General features: G+C 45.3%; 1 protein-coding gene across 1 annotated transcript; it reads left to right on the top strand.

The window, feature by feature from the left end:
• The first annotated feature begins 8,382 nt into the window (after positions 1-8,382).
• her6 (hairy-related 6) lies at positions 8,383-10,172 on the top strand. The gene is made up of 4 exons (XM_047588371.1): positions 8,383-8,715; positions 8,874-8,969; positions 9,079-9,166; positions 9,329-10,172. Exons 1-4 carry the CDS (start codon positions 8,608-8,610, stop codon positions 9,868-9,870), a joined length of 834 nt encoding a protein of 277 aa, XP_047444327.1. The 5' UTR covers positions 8,383-8,607; the 3' UTR covers positions 9,871-10,172.
• The last annotated feature ends 4,772 nt before the right edge of the window (positions 10,173-14,944 follow it).

Genomic DNA, 14,944 nt, shown 5'->3' with positions numbered 1-14,944 from the left:
TCAGCAACCCAAAAAGTTGGATATATACTCAGACCTTGCATTAAGATTCATCTGGGCAATCCAATCAAGTGGCCAGCGTATAAGACAGTAATACCTAAAGTAGGTGGACCTAAGACTGGTCACTTGTCATTCCTAGATCAGGTCTGCGGGTCTGAACAGGCCCTAATGGCCCTCGACAAGTAGTGTTGAGCAAACCACCTCTTTTATCACTGAAATTAACACTGCAGCAACAGTGTAGTGCAACACTTGACTCCGGCCCTACCACTTACATGTCAATGGTCTTTGTCATAATCCTTTGCCTGGCGATGGCTGCGTGCAGGCTCAAGTGGGTGGAAAAGAGAAACTGATTGCTGAAATCAGTGCAAGGCACATAGTTGTAGCCCTGCAATCTTACACCTGCGGCACTTAGCTCATCGCCTTCGTGAAAGATGAAGCTCTCTGATGGGAAAACAATGGAACCTTAGTTGGGTGTGACAGTAAGCGAGGTTTGGGGTGGTGGGGGGTTAATGTGACTGAAAGGTGAAACCTGGAATGTGCTGGTGATGAGGTCGTGTGTGTGCGTGCGTGTGTGAGAGAGAGAGTGCGAAGCCTCCAAGAGGATTCAGCTCAGCCTCTTGAGGCCCTATTATTAATGAAGTCATGGGAAACTATTGCAAAATCATTCAAGTCTGTTTGTAAACTCTTTCCGTTGTCTTCCCGAAATCTGAGGGCCGCATAAAAAGCCTCAGTTTTGCACTTCTGAATAAAAATATAGCCTGGTTGCGGGAAATCCACTGTAACACTACCAGACTAGAGTACAAAAAACTGAATGAAAATGTATTCCAACTTGGACAAGATGTAAACCATTACTTTTTCTTTGATGTTCTTCTCGACTCCACAGTCTCTGTCTCGCTCTTGTCTTCATTAGTTACCATTTCTCTTGACCGTAAACATTGTGAATTGATCCCTGCTGCTATCCAGCAACAACACAGGGGCCCCTTTCTGAGCGTCGCGTTGAAAACGGATCAACTTGGAGGAGCTGGGAACATGAAAGGAGGGCGCTAACTGCAGGGGATAAACACATTCCTCTGCTACCCCTGCTGCCACTGCTATCTGGTGGCAGTGCTGGGGAGCTTGCAGCGTGGAGCATTGTTGCCACAAAGCAAGGTGGAGGGACGGGGGGGCTGAGTATTCCTGACCTCCCTTAGATCTCACATACAGCAAGCAGCACTTGACCTTTCCATCACTAAAGGAATATGACAGCCGTGAAGCCGACAGAGAGAATCGGGAGAGAGGCAAGGGGGGCTGGGGGGGCAAGAGACAAAAGCCACATTAAGTGCAGGCTGCCACCAAAATGTTTAGTTTGCAATCAACGTCAGTCATCCCTCCTGTCAGGACAGTTTGATTTTCACTTTTCAAATTAGGTGTTTATTTTTGGCCTGATAACAGGGCTGGTTAAATTGAAATTGGCAGCTCGACAATCTACAGATAACAGTCAACTACGCAGAAGATCTTGTGAACAGCCCTTTCTTTGGCTTTACTTGAGCTCCCACTCTCTCTCTCCTGTCGAAGATGAGAAAGGAGGAAATGAGGGAGGGAGAAAGAGTGAAAAAGGGCTAATCTTAGTCACAATTGGAGGAGGCTGAGAAGGCAAACGGGAGACTACAAATGATGGGAGGGAGAGAGAAAGGGGGGTGATCAGGAGGAGAGCTGGAGGGGCGGTGAGGGTATACAGCAGAGGTGAGGATAGAAAGAGAAAAGGAGGGAATGTCTTTAATGTTTTTGGCAGCATACCAGCTGGGGTCTCAAGGTTATCCTGGCTTTGCAAACTCCCACGGGAAAGGTGGAGTGCTGAGGGCCAGGGGTGGGATGGGGTGGGGTGGGGGTGGATAGGGGTGTTGAGGGCTTGAGGTGGAACAGAGAAGGGAGAGATGGCTGCCCTTTTTTTTCAGGAGGGAGGCTAATGCTCTGGGGGAGAGTAATCCTCAGGCTCCCTTGTCTGATAAGGTTGGCCTGGGCCCAGGTAGGAAGCTCTGGAGCCTCCCAGGCCATCGTCCCACACGGCTCTGCCCTTTGCCATAAGCACATCTTACAGATCTGAAGAATTCAAGCCTTAGTTATATGCAAACTAGAGTGACAACAATGTAATACCCTACTGATTCCTACAGTGAAAGCCTTGGCAGTACGAAACAGCTGCTCTGGGCACTTTAGAACCTTGCTGACACAGGGCATGAACCACATGAGGGTCTCTCTAAAAAACTCTTATTATGTGCTCCTTTGTTGATCTGTCCCTGATTTGTTGCCACGCTAACCTTTCCTTCCCCCTCCATACTCAGTTCCACTATATTCATACATCACTGTACTATTACCTCCCTCTTCAACCAGTCACTATCATCAGTGAGATCTCTTTTGATGCAGCAGACACATTAATTCCCTTCTGGTATAAAAATACAGGACAGTTTTGTCAGCCTTACCATAACCTGTCACTCTCCATTCTCTGCTAGTATATTTAAGATCCAGTGGGGAACTCTCTAACGAGCCAACATTTTGCAAATATATGTAAACAGTTTTATCTCTGTATTATGAAGGAAGAGGGTTCAGTGACTGCATGAGAAACATCTGCATCGATACTTTGTGTTTGCTTACACTAAACTAGGCCTATTAGCAATAATGATTCATGGCATCAAGCTGTCAGTTTGGAGAGCGGTGTGTGTGTGTTTGTGTGTGTGTGTGTGTGTGTGTGTGTGTGCAATCCTGCCTCTTCAAAGACTGGCCTTCTTATCATCAGTCAACAAACGGCCTCCTCAGGAGGAAATGAGAAGGTTTCATGCACCTGTAATTCAAATGGCCCAGTGGTTACTGACAATAAATAAGAGACCCTCTGGAATTTGAGCCACTATGTTTTATGCAGACCTGATGATTAATAGATAGCAAAACAAAGGGGCCGATCTTTTCTGGGGTCCAAAGAAAATGTTTCTGTGTCAATCTGAATACTGGCGTTGAGACAAATCAAAAAAGTCTTACACTGACACATGATCACTGTCTTTGCACAACTGCTAGGAAAACAAACATATTTCAGCATTGAACCTGAATTCTACTATAAGTCTGAGACACAAAATGTAAATATATGGTAGTGAATATCGTGAGCATCCAACCTAAATATGACACAACCTAAATATGACATAAATATCTTTTATCATGGCTTTAGTCTGACAATTTGAGCTCTGTACACAAATATATCTACAGTCAGAACATCCAGTAAATGGTGGTTACAAGACATTTGCATGAGTGGCCCTCACCCCCACCCGCATCACTAAAAAGCAGCAAAAGCAGCAATATTCCCAGTTTGCTCCAGCCTCAGGCATGCTAACCGGAGACCCAGGCCAACTCGCTGGTCCTCTCCCCAACCGCTTCCTCTCCAGCGCTGCTGGGTTTGACTCACCGTGACCTGTGACCTACGACGTTACACCACCTCCCCCACACATGCAAATAGCGCTTGTCTGTTCCAGGAGGAATCAGAAGAAGGCGCGGGTTGGATGGAGGAAACGGAGAGCGAGAAGGAGGAGTGACGTGTATGATACAAGCTTGGGGGGGTTGGTGTGTGTGTGTGTGTGTGGGGGGGGGGGGCAAAGGAAACAAACAGACCCCTAAAGGAAGTGTGAGCATTAGTCTCTGAAGTGGAGGGAGGCAGCGGCAGCCGTCTGGGGAGGCTCTGGTCTACAGCCTAGTACTGAGGCCTTAAAACATTTCTCTCTGCTTAAGCCAGCCAAAATGGACCCCAGCGCCTGTGTCTGCGAGGCTTACAGTGACCCATGCTGCTCTTTCTGCGTGTGTGTGTGTGAGCTTGTATTGGAAAATGAAAGTGCGAGTACATTCACTGTACTTATTGTTTTCCTTGCTCCCAGGCTGCTCTAGGCACCTCAGTTTGTGTGTGCAAGGGTAGGAAAGCGATGTGTGCAACTTGTATCTGGAGAGCCTCCAAATCCCCTCATCTCCTCTCTCCTCCTTCTGTTCTCTCTGCTTGGAGGATCTGTCAGTTCTCCTTCTCTCTCTTTGTCCCTGCTTTGATCTGGCTCTCCAAGCCTTGGCTGGCCTCGCTAACAGCAGCTGAGCACAGGTCCTACTCCACTCCCACTAATAACACACATTCTTGTCACACTGTGATGATGCGTGTGAACACACGCACACAAACATAGCCAAATACTCTCACTTGCTGCTCCACTTTCTCCCCCTTTTCTTGCAACACACTGAAAAATCATTCAGCGCATTTCTGTAATTTGTTAGAATTTATCACTTTCACACAACCCTCTGTTAGCTGTAACCTCTGTGCGCAACTCTGTGATGGGTCGCACTGTTATGACTAAATGTGGGTGGTGCTAAAGCACATAAATGCAAATGTATACAGTAGTGATTGTACATACAGTATATTGTCATGGGAAAATATATGCTGATGTTTTTTAACGAAACTAATGAAAATGTCCAATCATCAGGATTTAAATCCAAGCAAACATGCTTCATCAATGATATTTCCTACATTTGCAAATCTGATATAGTTGCATAATTTAAGTTATTCTTTTTTTCATTTTAAATACATCAGAACTCATACCAGTCACTGTCCCCTGAAGAAATATGCATATGTCACATCATTATTTGCCAATCTATATTATATAGTCTAAAAGCTTTGAAAAGCTGGGACTCTTGAGCCACTTGTAATGAGTTTTTTTCTCTTAGTTTCCGAGCAGAAACACAGTTCATTGGCTGTTGACAAGCAGTGATAGAATTAATTTTTTTTTTTTGTGAACTGTTGATCATGATAATCACAGTGTGGATAGTTGGTTAAATCAAGTCAGTCAACAACTGTGTCTCAGCCTCTTGGGTAAGCTGGCCATCAACACAGTGCCACCCTCAGTTTGACAGCGGCAGACACATGACACCCAAAGGCTGGCCTTGACCCAGCCTGCGGCCTGCTTATTTCCCACTCTAACTGCCAGCCGTTTATGCCAGGATGGGCTTTTAAACTTAAAACCGTCTCCCCCCGTTTCCCTTTGAACACGCATACCCAACCACGTCACCCATTAAACACCAGGAGTGCCTGTTGGCATCATCACTTTTCACCGAAAGCTCACATTGGTATGGACACTGGATGACAGCAGGACAGATTGTTTTGTGAGGGCATTATCTTATACTTTCACACACGCGCCCGCGCACGCACACACACACGCACGCGCGCGCGCACACACACACACACACACACACACACACACACTGTTTACCTCCACAGTGCCTAATTGCGTTATTGCTGTGTGTGGAGGTCCATGGTCAAGAGAGCTCAATAAAGATATGAGTCCTGGGAAAGACTATGACCAGAGGAATGAAAAAGAGGAAGAGGGAGATAAAGGGTGGGGGGAGGTACACAGAGGTGATATAAAACAGATAAAAACAGAGAAAGAGAGAGAGGATGATACATGGGACACACACTGACAATTAAACTGACAATTAAACTTCAGAATAAGAAATTTGATAAAGCCTAAAAAATAATAAAGTTGTTTTTTTTTCAATTTAGAAAAGCTGTGTTTATTTATTTGTTTTTAAATCAATATAATAAGCCATTAACAGCTTTTACAAAAGAGAGTCGTGCTTGATGGCAATCACTCAGTTTCCCACAGATTTCTTGTGATAGGGAGTTGACATAGCAACAGGTAATTCTCTGAGGAATGATGACAGCCAGGTGGGCCGATAAAATGTTCAAGGGAGGGACCGACAGTCTCAAGGCTCCGTGACTCAGTTCAGCGCCGGAGACCTCTTGCAACATGAGCGTGAGAAAATAGTTCAGGCGGAGAGTGTTTCAAAACCTACACTGTTTGCAGTCTATTAATACATTTGTTTTGGAACTCTGTCACGGCCATTGTACGAGAGGGGAAAAAAATTAGTCAGGTGTGCGGTTCCCAACAATGGGACACGTTAGTGATGTGTTTGACAGAGGCATTGTCGCGCATGGAGGATATTGAGGATTATAGCCGGTTCAGGCGCATGTACAGACTGGCCTCACTCCTGCCAAAAGCAAAGTTTGCAGTTACACACAAGACGCGTGTGTGGTTTCTCCGATGTCTTCACATGCCAGTTACTCATTCTGACATCCTGCTAGATATAACTGTTTTAAAACTGAAATCTGGGTCTAAATGCAACAACTACAATTCAACTGGTGCGATTACACAAAAACAAGCCGTTTCAAGTCGCATTAAAAGCACCGTGTAATGCTCGTTCTGATAACATGATGTATGTGTCTGTAAGCTGTCGGCTGTAATTTACAGCTGCTAGGCTCGAGTGCGGGCTTGGAGAGAACATAAAATCATCTTTGCGTCTCTCGTGTTCAGATGTGGATCTGGAGTCTAGTGCAGCACTGCGTTGCCTATCAAATTCACATTCTTGCGGCCAGCCGCTGGCGACGCCCCGCGGATCCAGGCGGCAAGCCGGCGAGAGGAGCGCCTTCCCCTGGTCGCCTGCGCGCCACGTGTCGCGGTCTCTGCAGTAGCTGGAGGTGTGTGATCGCAGCGCAGCTCCGTAGTCTCATAAATACAAAATAACGTAATTTGTGTGATTCTCTGAACAATTACTTTAAACGACATCTTTGTTTTAACATGTAAAGTCTACTGCATTGCTCATAGTTCGTACTTGGGCTTTTAATGCGTACACCTGGAGAGAACACTTTTTTTTGCAGTGGCATCAATATTTATGATAAATATGGGAATCCATAATTGAGCATTTTATCGTGTTTTTTTTCTCTCAAGTAAGTGTCCTATATATTTCTTTGATAGAGATCACAGGGATAGCAGAGGGAAACTATGACCATCACCGCAAGGACTTTTCAAACTTTAAAGACCCCTGAAGTCGATGAAGTGTATATTCTTACAGACAGCGCATATTTATAAACTTCCTTGTTTGTGGTCTGAGCTGCATATGAGAATGTGGAGCTGCTGCCCGGCAATAAACATAAATGTGCAATTGTGTGCACTGTTTCTCCGTCTTTCCTCGTCCGGTCTTAAGTCTCAATGACTGTTACAAAGATAAGGAAATAAAATTGTGACCTGACATCTAAAAACGTCTTGAACGCGGCGGGACGACCATAGGCGGGAAGGAGGTGGAAAAGGAGGCGGAGGAGGAATCGGTGTGATCGTATGAGCTCTCCAGGCTCAGAAATATCTCTGCTCTGGCTCACATTCCGATAAGGGAGCCCGATCCAGCTCTCTCTGTAGGCGTGGTTTTCCCAGGCTTTTAAAACAGCAGCTGCTATTTACCTTCCCCTCTAATGTAAACCACCGCCGCCGCCACCACATACCCTCCCCTCACCCCGCTCACCCTCCTCCCTGGCCCGGCGGCCCCCGGCAGCCCGGCGGCCAAACCTCCAACCACCGCGCTCATAAAACATCCTGGCACGTGCTCCACATTCACAACATCGACAGATGATTAAGTGCCAAAATTTCTACCACAGAGTAAGAAACTACAGTAACGTGGAAATTGAGAGCGCTTCCTTGCTGTCGGGGTCAAATGAAGTTACTCTGGGAATATATTGATCATACTAAGCTCTGTTGGAATGTGTTTTGTGATTCCTTAATCAGTGTTTATATATATATATATATATATATATATATATATATATATATATATATATATATATATATATATATATATATATATATATATATATATATATAGTTGTCTTGAGGTGTGTATCAATTTTATTTACAAACTTCGCTATGAAATCAAATATGTTGAAAAGAAAAGAAAACTGCTTCTCCCTCCATGGCACGCGACTGAAATTGTCTCTCAGATTGCCCCTTACCCAGTGGTGTTTTTTAAACAGTATATAGTCTCACAGTTTGGCTTTGTTTTCTTTATATCCGTTTTCTTATCAGTAAATAAAAGACACCCCTGTTTTGTACAACAGGCTATGAAAGTTAAAAAGCAAGGTAACCCAGGAAGAAAGTCATGTTTTTGTAGTTTTTCGGAATTGTGGGAATAGATTTGTATTTTTTCACATTTAATTTATGTCATTTTTTTTTATTATTATTATGTTACATTATGTCCGTCTGATAGATAAGGAGTCCCTCTGTCCGCTCCCGGTGGCCGTGCCCAGTCAGCGGCTCCACTGTTAATATGTAAACGCTACGATGATTGAAGAATGAAGGCAGTTTCCCCGGCTGTGCCCTGAACCCGGGCCGCGCGCCATTGGCCGCCAGCTCCAGCGGGCCAAACAACCAATGGGAGGGCGCCGACCACGAGCCGTCCTCCCTCGGGCCGCGTGTCCCTCACCCTGATTGGTGGAAAGTTACTGTGGGAAAGAAAGTTTGGGAAGTTTCACACGAGCCGTTCGCGTGCAGTGAGAGATATAAATACAAGCCACACGCGGAGAGCCCTACAGAGAGACTGCATCCGCTCCTGGTAGTCGCTGCTGCTGCTGTGCACCGCTCTAAAGGATTTTAATTTGACACATATCTCAGGATTTTTTATTTTTTATTTATTTTTTTTTTTTCATTTGAGGGAGAAGGGACATTTGACTTCATCTGCAATTTCATCAACCAGTGGATCGTTATTTGCTTTGGTTTTGTGGGATATTTCTTATAAAAAAAGATGCCTGCCGATATGATGGAAAAGAACTCCTCATCCCCAGTCGCTGCAACCCCGGCAAGCACAAACACGACTCCCGATAAACCCAAGACAGCGTCTGAACACAGAAAGGTTGGTATTGAGCCTATATTGACCATTCATCCAAAAACAAGCTTTAAACATATAATTTTGAACACTAGTTTATACAGGCTCAATGACCAAAGCGATGTTTTTACGCACGAATCGAGAAAGAACTTCAACAGTCTGTGTCATTTTGTTTTTGTTTTTAGTCGTCCAAGCCAATTATGGAAAAGAGAAGAAGAGCCAGAATTAACGAGAGCTTGGGGCAACTGAAAACCCTCATCCTGGATGCTCTCAAAAAAGATGTAAGTGCTCCGTCGTCACATTTTCTATTTATAGATTTCAAAAGTGCCTGTGCAAAACAGTAAGAAAGTGAGCGTGTGATCCTAACCATGCATGTTTCCGTCTTCTCAGAGCTCCAGGCACTCCAAACTGGAGAAGGCGGACATCCTGGAGATGACTGTGAAGCATCTCCGGAACCTCCAGAGGGCTCAGATGACCGGTAAGTCGCATTTTCCGGACTAGTCTCTCTGTAACTTTGTAGCGTCTCTGCAGCATTTTAAATCACACTCGCTGGTCTGAATGTGCCTTTTCTCATTTACTCGTTTCGGTATGGCAGTGTGTGCACCTGACTTACATATATATATTTGTGTTCTCTGCACAGCTGCCCTGAACACAGACCCCACTGTGCTGGGAAAGTATCGCGCCGGATTCAGTGAATGCATGAATGAAGTCACCCGATTCTTGTCCACCTGCGAAGGTGTCAACACTGAGGTCAGGACGCGACTCCTCGGCCACTTGGCCAACTGCATGACACAGATCAACGCTATGAACTATCCCAGTCAGCATCAGCACCAACACCAGCTCCCTTCCACTGCCGGGCCAACACATACTCCCTTCGGTCAGTCCATGGTGCAGATCCCCAACTCGCCTCCCCAGGTCCTGCCCATGAACCCGGTGTCTTGTAAAGGGGGCTCCTCGCCGGCCAGTTTACCTTCAGACGCCACCAAAGTGTACGGTGGTTTTCAGATCGTCCCAGCCACAGACGGACAATTTGCTTTTCTCATACCCAATGCGGCATTTGCGCCGAACGGCCCCGTTATTCCCGTGTACGCCAACAACGTCAGCACGTCTGTGCCTGTTCCGGCTGCGGTTTCCCCCGGAGCTCCGTCAGGCAACACTGACTCAGTGTGGCGACCTTGGTGAAAAGTGGACAAAGAGACCCTAAAGACTTTAAAAAATGACACTTAATAGTTCTCTCTATGTTCAGTGTTAGTTGTTTTGATATTTTTTTTTCTTGTAAAATGAAAAGAATATGCACTATAGTTGTACAGCTAACAAGGGAGTAAAGTTCATATTGAAATGGGATTTGTATTGTGGAAGTCCGTTCACTGCATTTTTATATATTTGAGTTGTCTTTTTTTACTGTGTGATGCCAAAGATATGTTCGATGCTCTTATACTGCTCTTCGTTTTGGAAGACAAATAAATTTGTAAAGATATTGACAACGCGCCTGTCATTGCCGTCTTTGTTGAGAAAACAAATGCATATCTACCTAATAATGGATGCAACTAAACAATATTATGATTTTCTGCACAGCCTAGGCGAAGAAGTCTGAGTAATGCGGCTAGTTTTGCAGACAAAGTGAGCTGCCAGAAACTTCACTTCGGTTATCATGTTTTGTTTGAAATCAAAGTCGGTTGAGTTTGCTATACGCTTGACAGTGTTTAAAGAAAAAGAAAGCGTTTATAACACAGCCTTGTTTATTCAGTAGCATCAGTAATGACACAAAATAAAGGATGTACTATTGTATGAGAGAGAGCGTCCTCTGAGCAGTAACGTTTAAGGTTTAATCTGTGAAGATGAAAAAATAAATGTGCCTTTAATCAAGCAGTACAAGATATATCCCGCTGAAATGTCTGGGCTAAACACTACAGTCGCTGTAAGACACAGTGGACCAGACCATCAGTAAACTGTACGCTAATTTTAATTCTATTATCTACAGGGAATAAGGCATGAGGCGGGGGCTTCATAATTAATCAGACACGGGAGGAAGATTATCTGCTGGTGGTGAGTCTCACTTAATGTCCCGCTGTTTGGCTTTTTACAGAGGCCACTTACGCCATCTAGCAGCGAAAAGGGGCATTGCAAATTATTAGTATTGGATCAATTAAGTCGAGTTTGAATGGCTGCTTTTTCTGGGCTGGGTTTTCGCTTGGTAGAACTTTAAATAGCCTATATTATATTTCATTAATCCAGATCTTGGCGCTTTTCGTGTTTTTTTTTTTTTTTTGTGTGTGTGTGTCACTGCGGGACTTGATCAAAATTTGTGTCCTTTGTTGGTCACAATTAATGTTTTGCTTGATGGCCACTTACCAGTCCAAAGACAGTGATTTTTCCATCTCAAAAGTTTCTAAATAGGACATTACTATAACGACTAACAACCAATGAACATTTTAAAGTGACCAGGCCCCTAAAAATATCCTCATGAGGATATCTACTTTTCAGTCAGTGTTCATTTCAGCAGCAGCAGAAGCATTCATCTTCTGACAGTATGGAATCGAGACAAGCCTAGAGGCTGTGTCTTTAATCAGAGCAGGGGGAGTTCCTTGATGCCAGTAGGGTTGACAGCAGAAGGACATGTTAAACACATTGCCATTGAGCCATGTGGTAGCGCTCTGCTCTACCCAGGTGTGTAAGCCCCCTCCAGCTATTCGAGTGTGGCCCTTCTTTGAAAGGAGTGTGTGTGAGGAGGGGGTGCAGGTGTTTGCAATTATCAGTGTGCTAAGAGGCACAAAGTGTGGATAAGTGCCATCATTTTGAATTTCCATCACACCTTTTTACAGAGGGCCATGTTTCCCTGTTTGATTGAAGCCATGTGTGTGCTCGTGCCTGTGCGTGCATATATATGTGTGTGTGTGTGTGTGCGTGTGTGTGTGTGTGTGTGTTTAAGGCGGCTGCTGGGGGAGGACATGCCTGGCCAAAGGGCACAGTGGGTGACATGGCGGTCAGCTGAATGAGGAGGACTTTAAGAGAAGGTCTGCCACACAGTGGGCCTCCTGTGAACCAGTTACTGTTCACGCAAACACTCGTGTTAACAGACACTCACAGGCACATACACATACACAAAACGTTCCCACAGCATTCCAGTTGCGCTCACACCAATGTCGAGCTTCCTGCTCTGAGCCCTGGGGCCACAGCTGGACACAGGACGTCTAGGAGGCACGTGGTGTGACCCGGACAACACCCAGCTGCTGAGTCCTCCCACTCCCCTTCACCACCATTCCTCTTTTTCCTCCCTTCCTCTCCTACCCACCAACATCTTCAGCGGTCTCTTCCCCTCTGGAGAACAGCTTTACGAGCCTCTCCAATTACCCAGTGCAGTGGCCGAGCTGCCGGAGTGACCGCACACATGTCACAACACGACCGGGGGGTTAGCTGCCATGCGTGTCCATTAACTTTTCCCACACTCCGCATGCATGCAGGGAGTGAAAAGAAGGGAAAAAAGGCCCTCTGCTTCCTCCTTGGCTGCTTAAGTGCTACCATATGGTCCTCTCTCCCTCTCTCTCTCATAGTTCTTCTTCCTCTCTCTCCCTCTCTCTACTGGCCCATCACTGGGGCTGTCTTTGATTGCAGCCCAGACAAGCGAGAGCTTTATGATTTAAGCCCAGGGCTTGCTGTACCAAGCCCTGGACTCATTTTGATGCCAAACTTCTACCCCGCCCCCCCTCCATCCCCTTGCTCCCCGCACCACTCCCCCCTCCTGCAGTTGCAGGGGAAGGCTGTTTTCTGGCAGGAAATGAATAGCTCCCAGATGAGCGCAGGAACCTGAGAGGTCGTGAGAAAGAGGCGAAACCCCCTCCGCAGGCCCGGCTTGCTGCCAGCCGCCAAGGGAATGTGGGAGAGCGCCTCTCTGACACACGCATCAACCCCTCTGCCCTTCCCCACACCGCCTGACTGACTGACTGCCTGCGTGCTGGGCCCTCAGCCTGGAAATAGACTGATAGACAGGGTAACCGCCACCAAGCCAGGCAGCACGGCTTGTCAGCCAGCCCACAGAGCAGCCAGGCAGGGAAAGGGAAAGCTTCAGGAGGGGAGAGAGAAGTGTTGGATTTGTGTGGGCGGAAGTGGATCAGTGTGTGTATGCAGACTAAATCCTGACCCGGCTATGCATTACAATGGAAAGTTAGATCTGTTTAAGTTACTTAAGTTATATAAGTTTAGTTTCAACTCACTTATGACCCTGACTGAATATTTTCACATTTCTTGTACACAGACAGACACGCATGCACACACTCACTCACATGCTCTCCTCCCACTGTCCCAGAGGCTTACACTCATTCCAGAGTATACGCTCAATCAGACAGGTGTTCCTTGTCAGGAGTAAAGGGGTTTCCCTTCGGTTCCCTCTGTGCTGGACTAACATTTCTTTCTCCTGAGGTTGACCCTGTTATGGTTGGACATGGTCAGAAGTTTAACCACAGCTGTCGCTATCCAGGTGTACTTTAAGCTCTTTTTTAATCATTGTTTTTTGTCAGCTCAACATGTTGATATCAACTAATTACTGGGTAAAGGTCAGTCATTTTATTTGACAAGTGCAACAAGTACACATGATTGTGTCAAATGACTCTGGAGTGTAACAGTGTTTTTAGATTATGACTACAAATAAATGAAGCAATGTGTTCATCACTGGTTATGGCCTCAGTCCAGGTGTGAGTGAAGAAACTGACCAAATCATGCATAAAAGCTACTGTAGTCACAGATGGCGTTGTGTAGCTTATATTGATGCGTAGGTACTTATAAAATGGTTTTCAGATCTTAGTCCTCTATTATAAGCATATTCTTCTTTAGAGCTTTTCTCTCCCTTGTGCTTCTATTCCCAGTCTTCCTATCCTTCTCTCATACTCTCTTTTTGTCTCATTTGACTCGGTTTGTGCTGACCTCCTACAACAACTACCTGTGGGACAATCTGTCCACACACAAATCTCATGCGTATGTGTGCCCACTTCCCTTGGCTCACTCTGCATGGCAACAAAAACTCCACCAGAGGCTCCCACCATCAGTCCATTCAAATGTCAGCCACCTCATTTGAAGTCGCACTCTTCTTTGTAAATCCACAATGTTTCTCACCAACCAAGCCGCTCACACGCTCTCATAAACAAGAACTCCAGTAAAGGTGGTCCTGTGATGGTAGATGATTGTTTCTTTTATAGTCTCCAGCCTTTTGAAGTAGTCTTTTTCATTCCTATAGCCTACCCTCCCAGTTTCGACTCATAAACATGTTGTTGATGGTAACAGAGTATGGTGACTTGAGGAGAGCAGGACATGGCAACCATACGCATCTGTCAGTTACGAAGTTGGCACATCCTCCAACTCTGGGCGGTGACAGTGATGACCCCATCCAACTGCGCCTTTGTATGACCTGTCCTCCAGCTACTCTGGAACCCAAGGCCAATTGAGTGGGAGGGTTTCCCCCCCTCAGAGACCATCACAACAAACAAATAGACCAGGCAAACAAGTTCCCACCACACTCACGTCCAAACAACTGCCAACGCTGACAGTGTGGTTGGTTTTGATATCACACAAAGAACTTCTTCATGAAGCACTTCTGAGCCTCTCTTTTTCAACATTCAAAGTGATCAAGACCTACAAGGTCTGTTCATTGGAAGACAGAAAGAAAAGTCAAATAAATCTAATATCTATTATGTATATGCTGAGGATATCTTCGTTTATTACTACTACAACTACCACCACATTACAATTACTACTCTAACTACTTCTACTACCATACATTATGATGAAAATACACTACAGTATATTTAAGAGGATAGACAGGTGTAACTTTGCTTGTAATATAGCAACATTCACCTTTAATAACATCTGTAAGCTTCCCAAACAGTGACATATGCATGAATAACTCCCAGATGAGTGCAGTTAGTACAAACTGCCCTTTTTTTTTTTAGGTTGACCATGCCCTCACTGGACAGTAATAATAACTACTTAGTGAATGTTTAGAAGAAAGTCAGAGGTCAGCAACAGATTACAGTGTCACAAAGTGTCCCTCTGTATCAGGAGGAATTTTTTGCTCATACAGTGCAGTCTGGGTTGGATTAAGATCCTCTATGTGTGTTTTAATACAGCAGGATCTTGAAATGATATACTTCTGTGCTGCTGCTGCTTTATGTGTATGTGCACCACACCATGAGCATGCATGCATCTCACCAACTACCTTTGCACAGTACATCATTGTTACTTTGCTGGGTTTCGTGTCTTTTCTCGC

The sequence above is a fragment of the Mugil cephalus genome, chromosome 6, assembly GCF_022458985.1.
Source record: "Mugil cephalus isolate CIBA_MC_2020 chromosome 6, CIBA_Mcephalus_1.1, whole genome shotgun sequence".
Taxonomy (NCBI): Eukaryota; Metazoa; Chordata; class Actinopteri; order Mugiliformes; family Mugilidae; genus Mugil; species Mugil cephalus.
The sequence above is the reverse complement of the archived record's forward strand: the minus strand, read 5'-3'. Positions and strand labels throughout refer to the sequence as shown.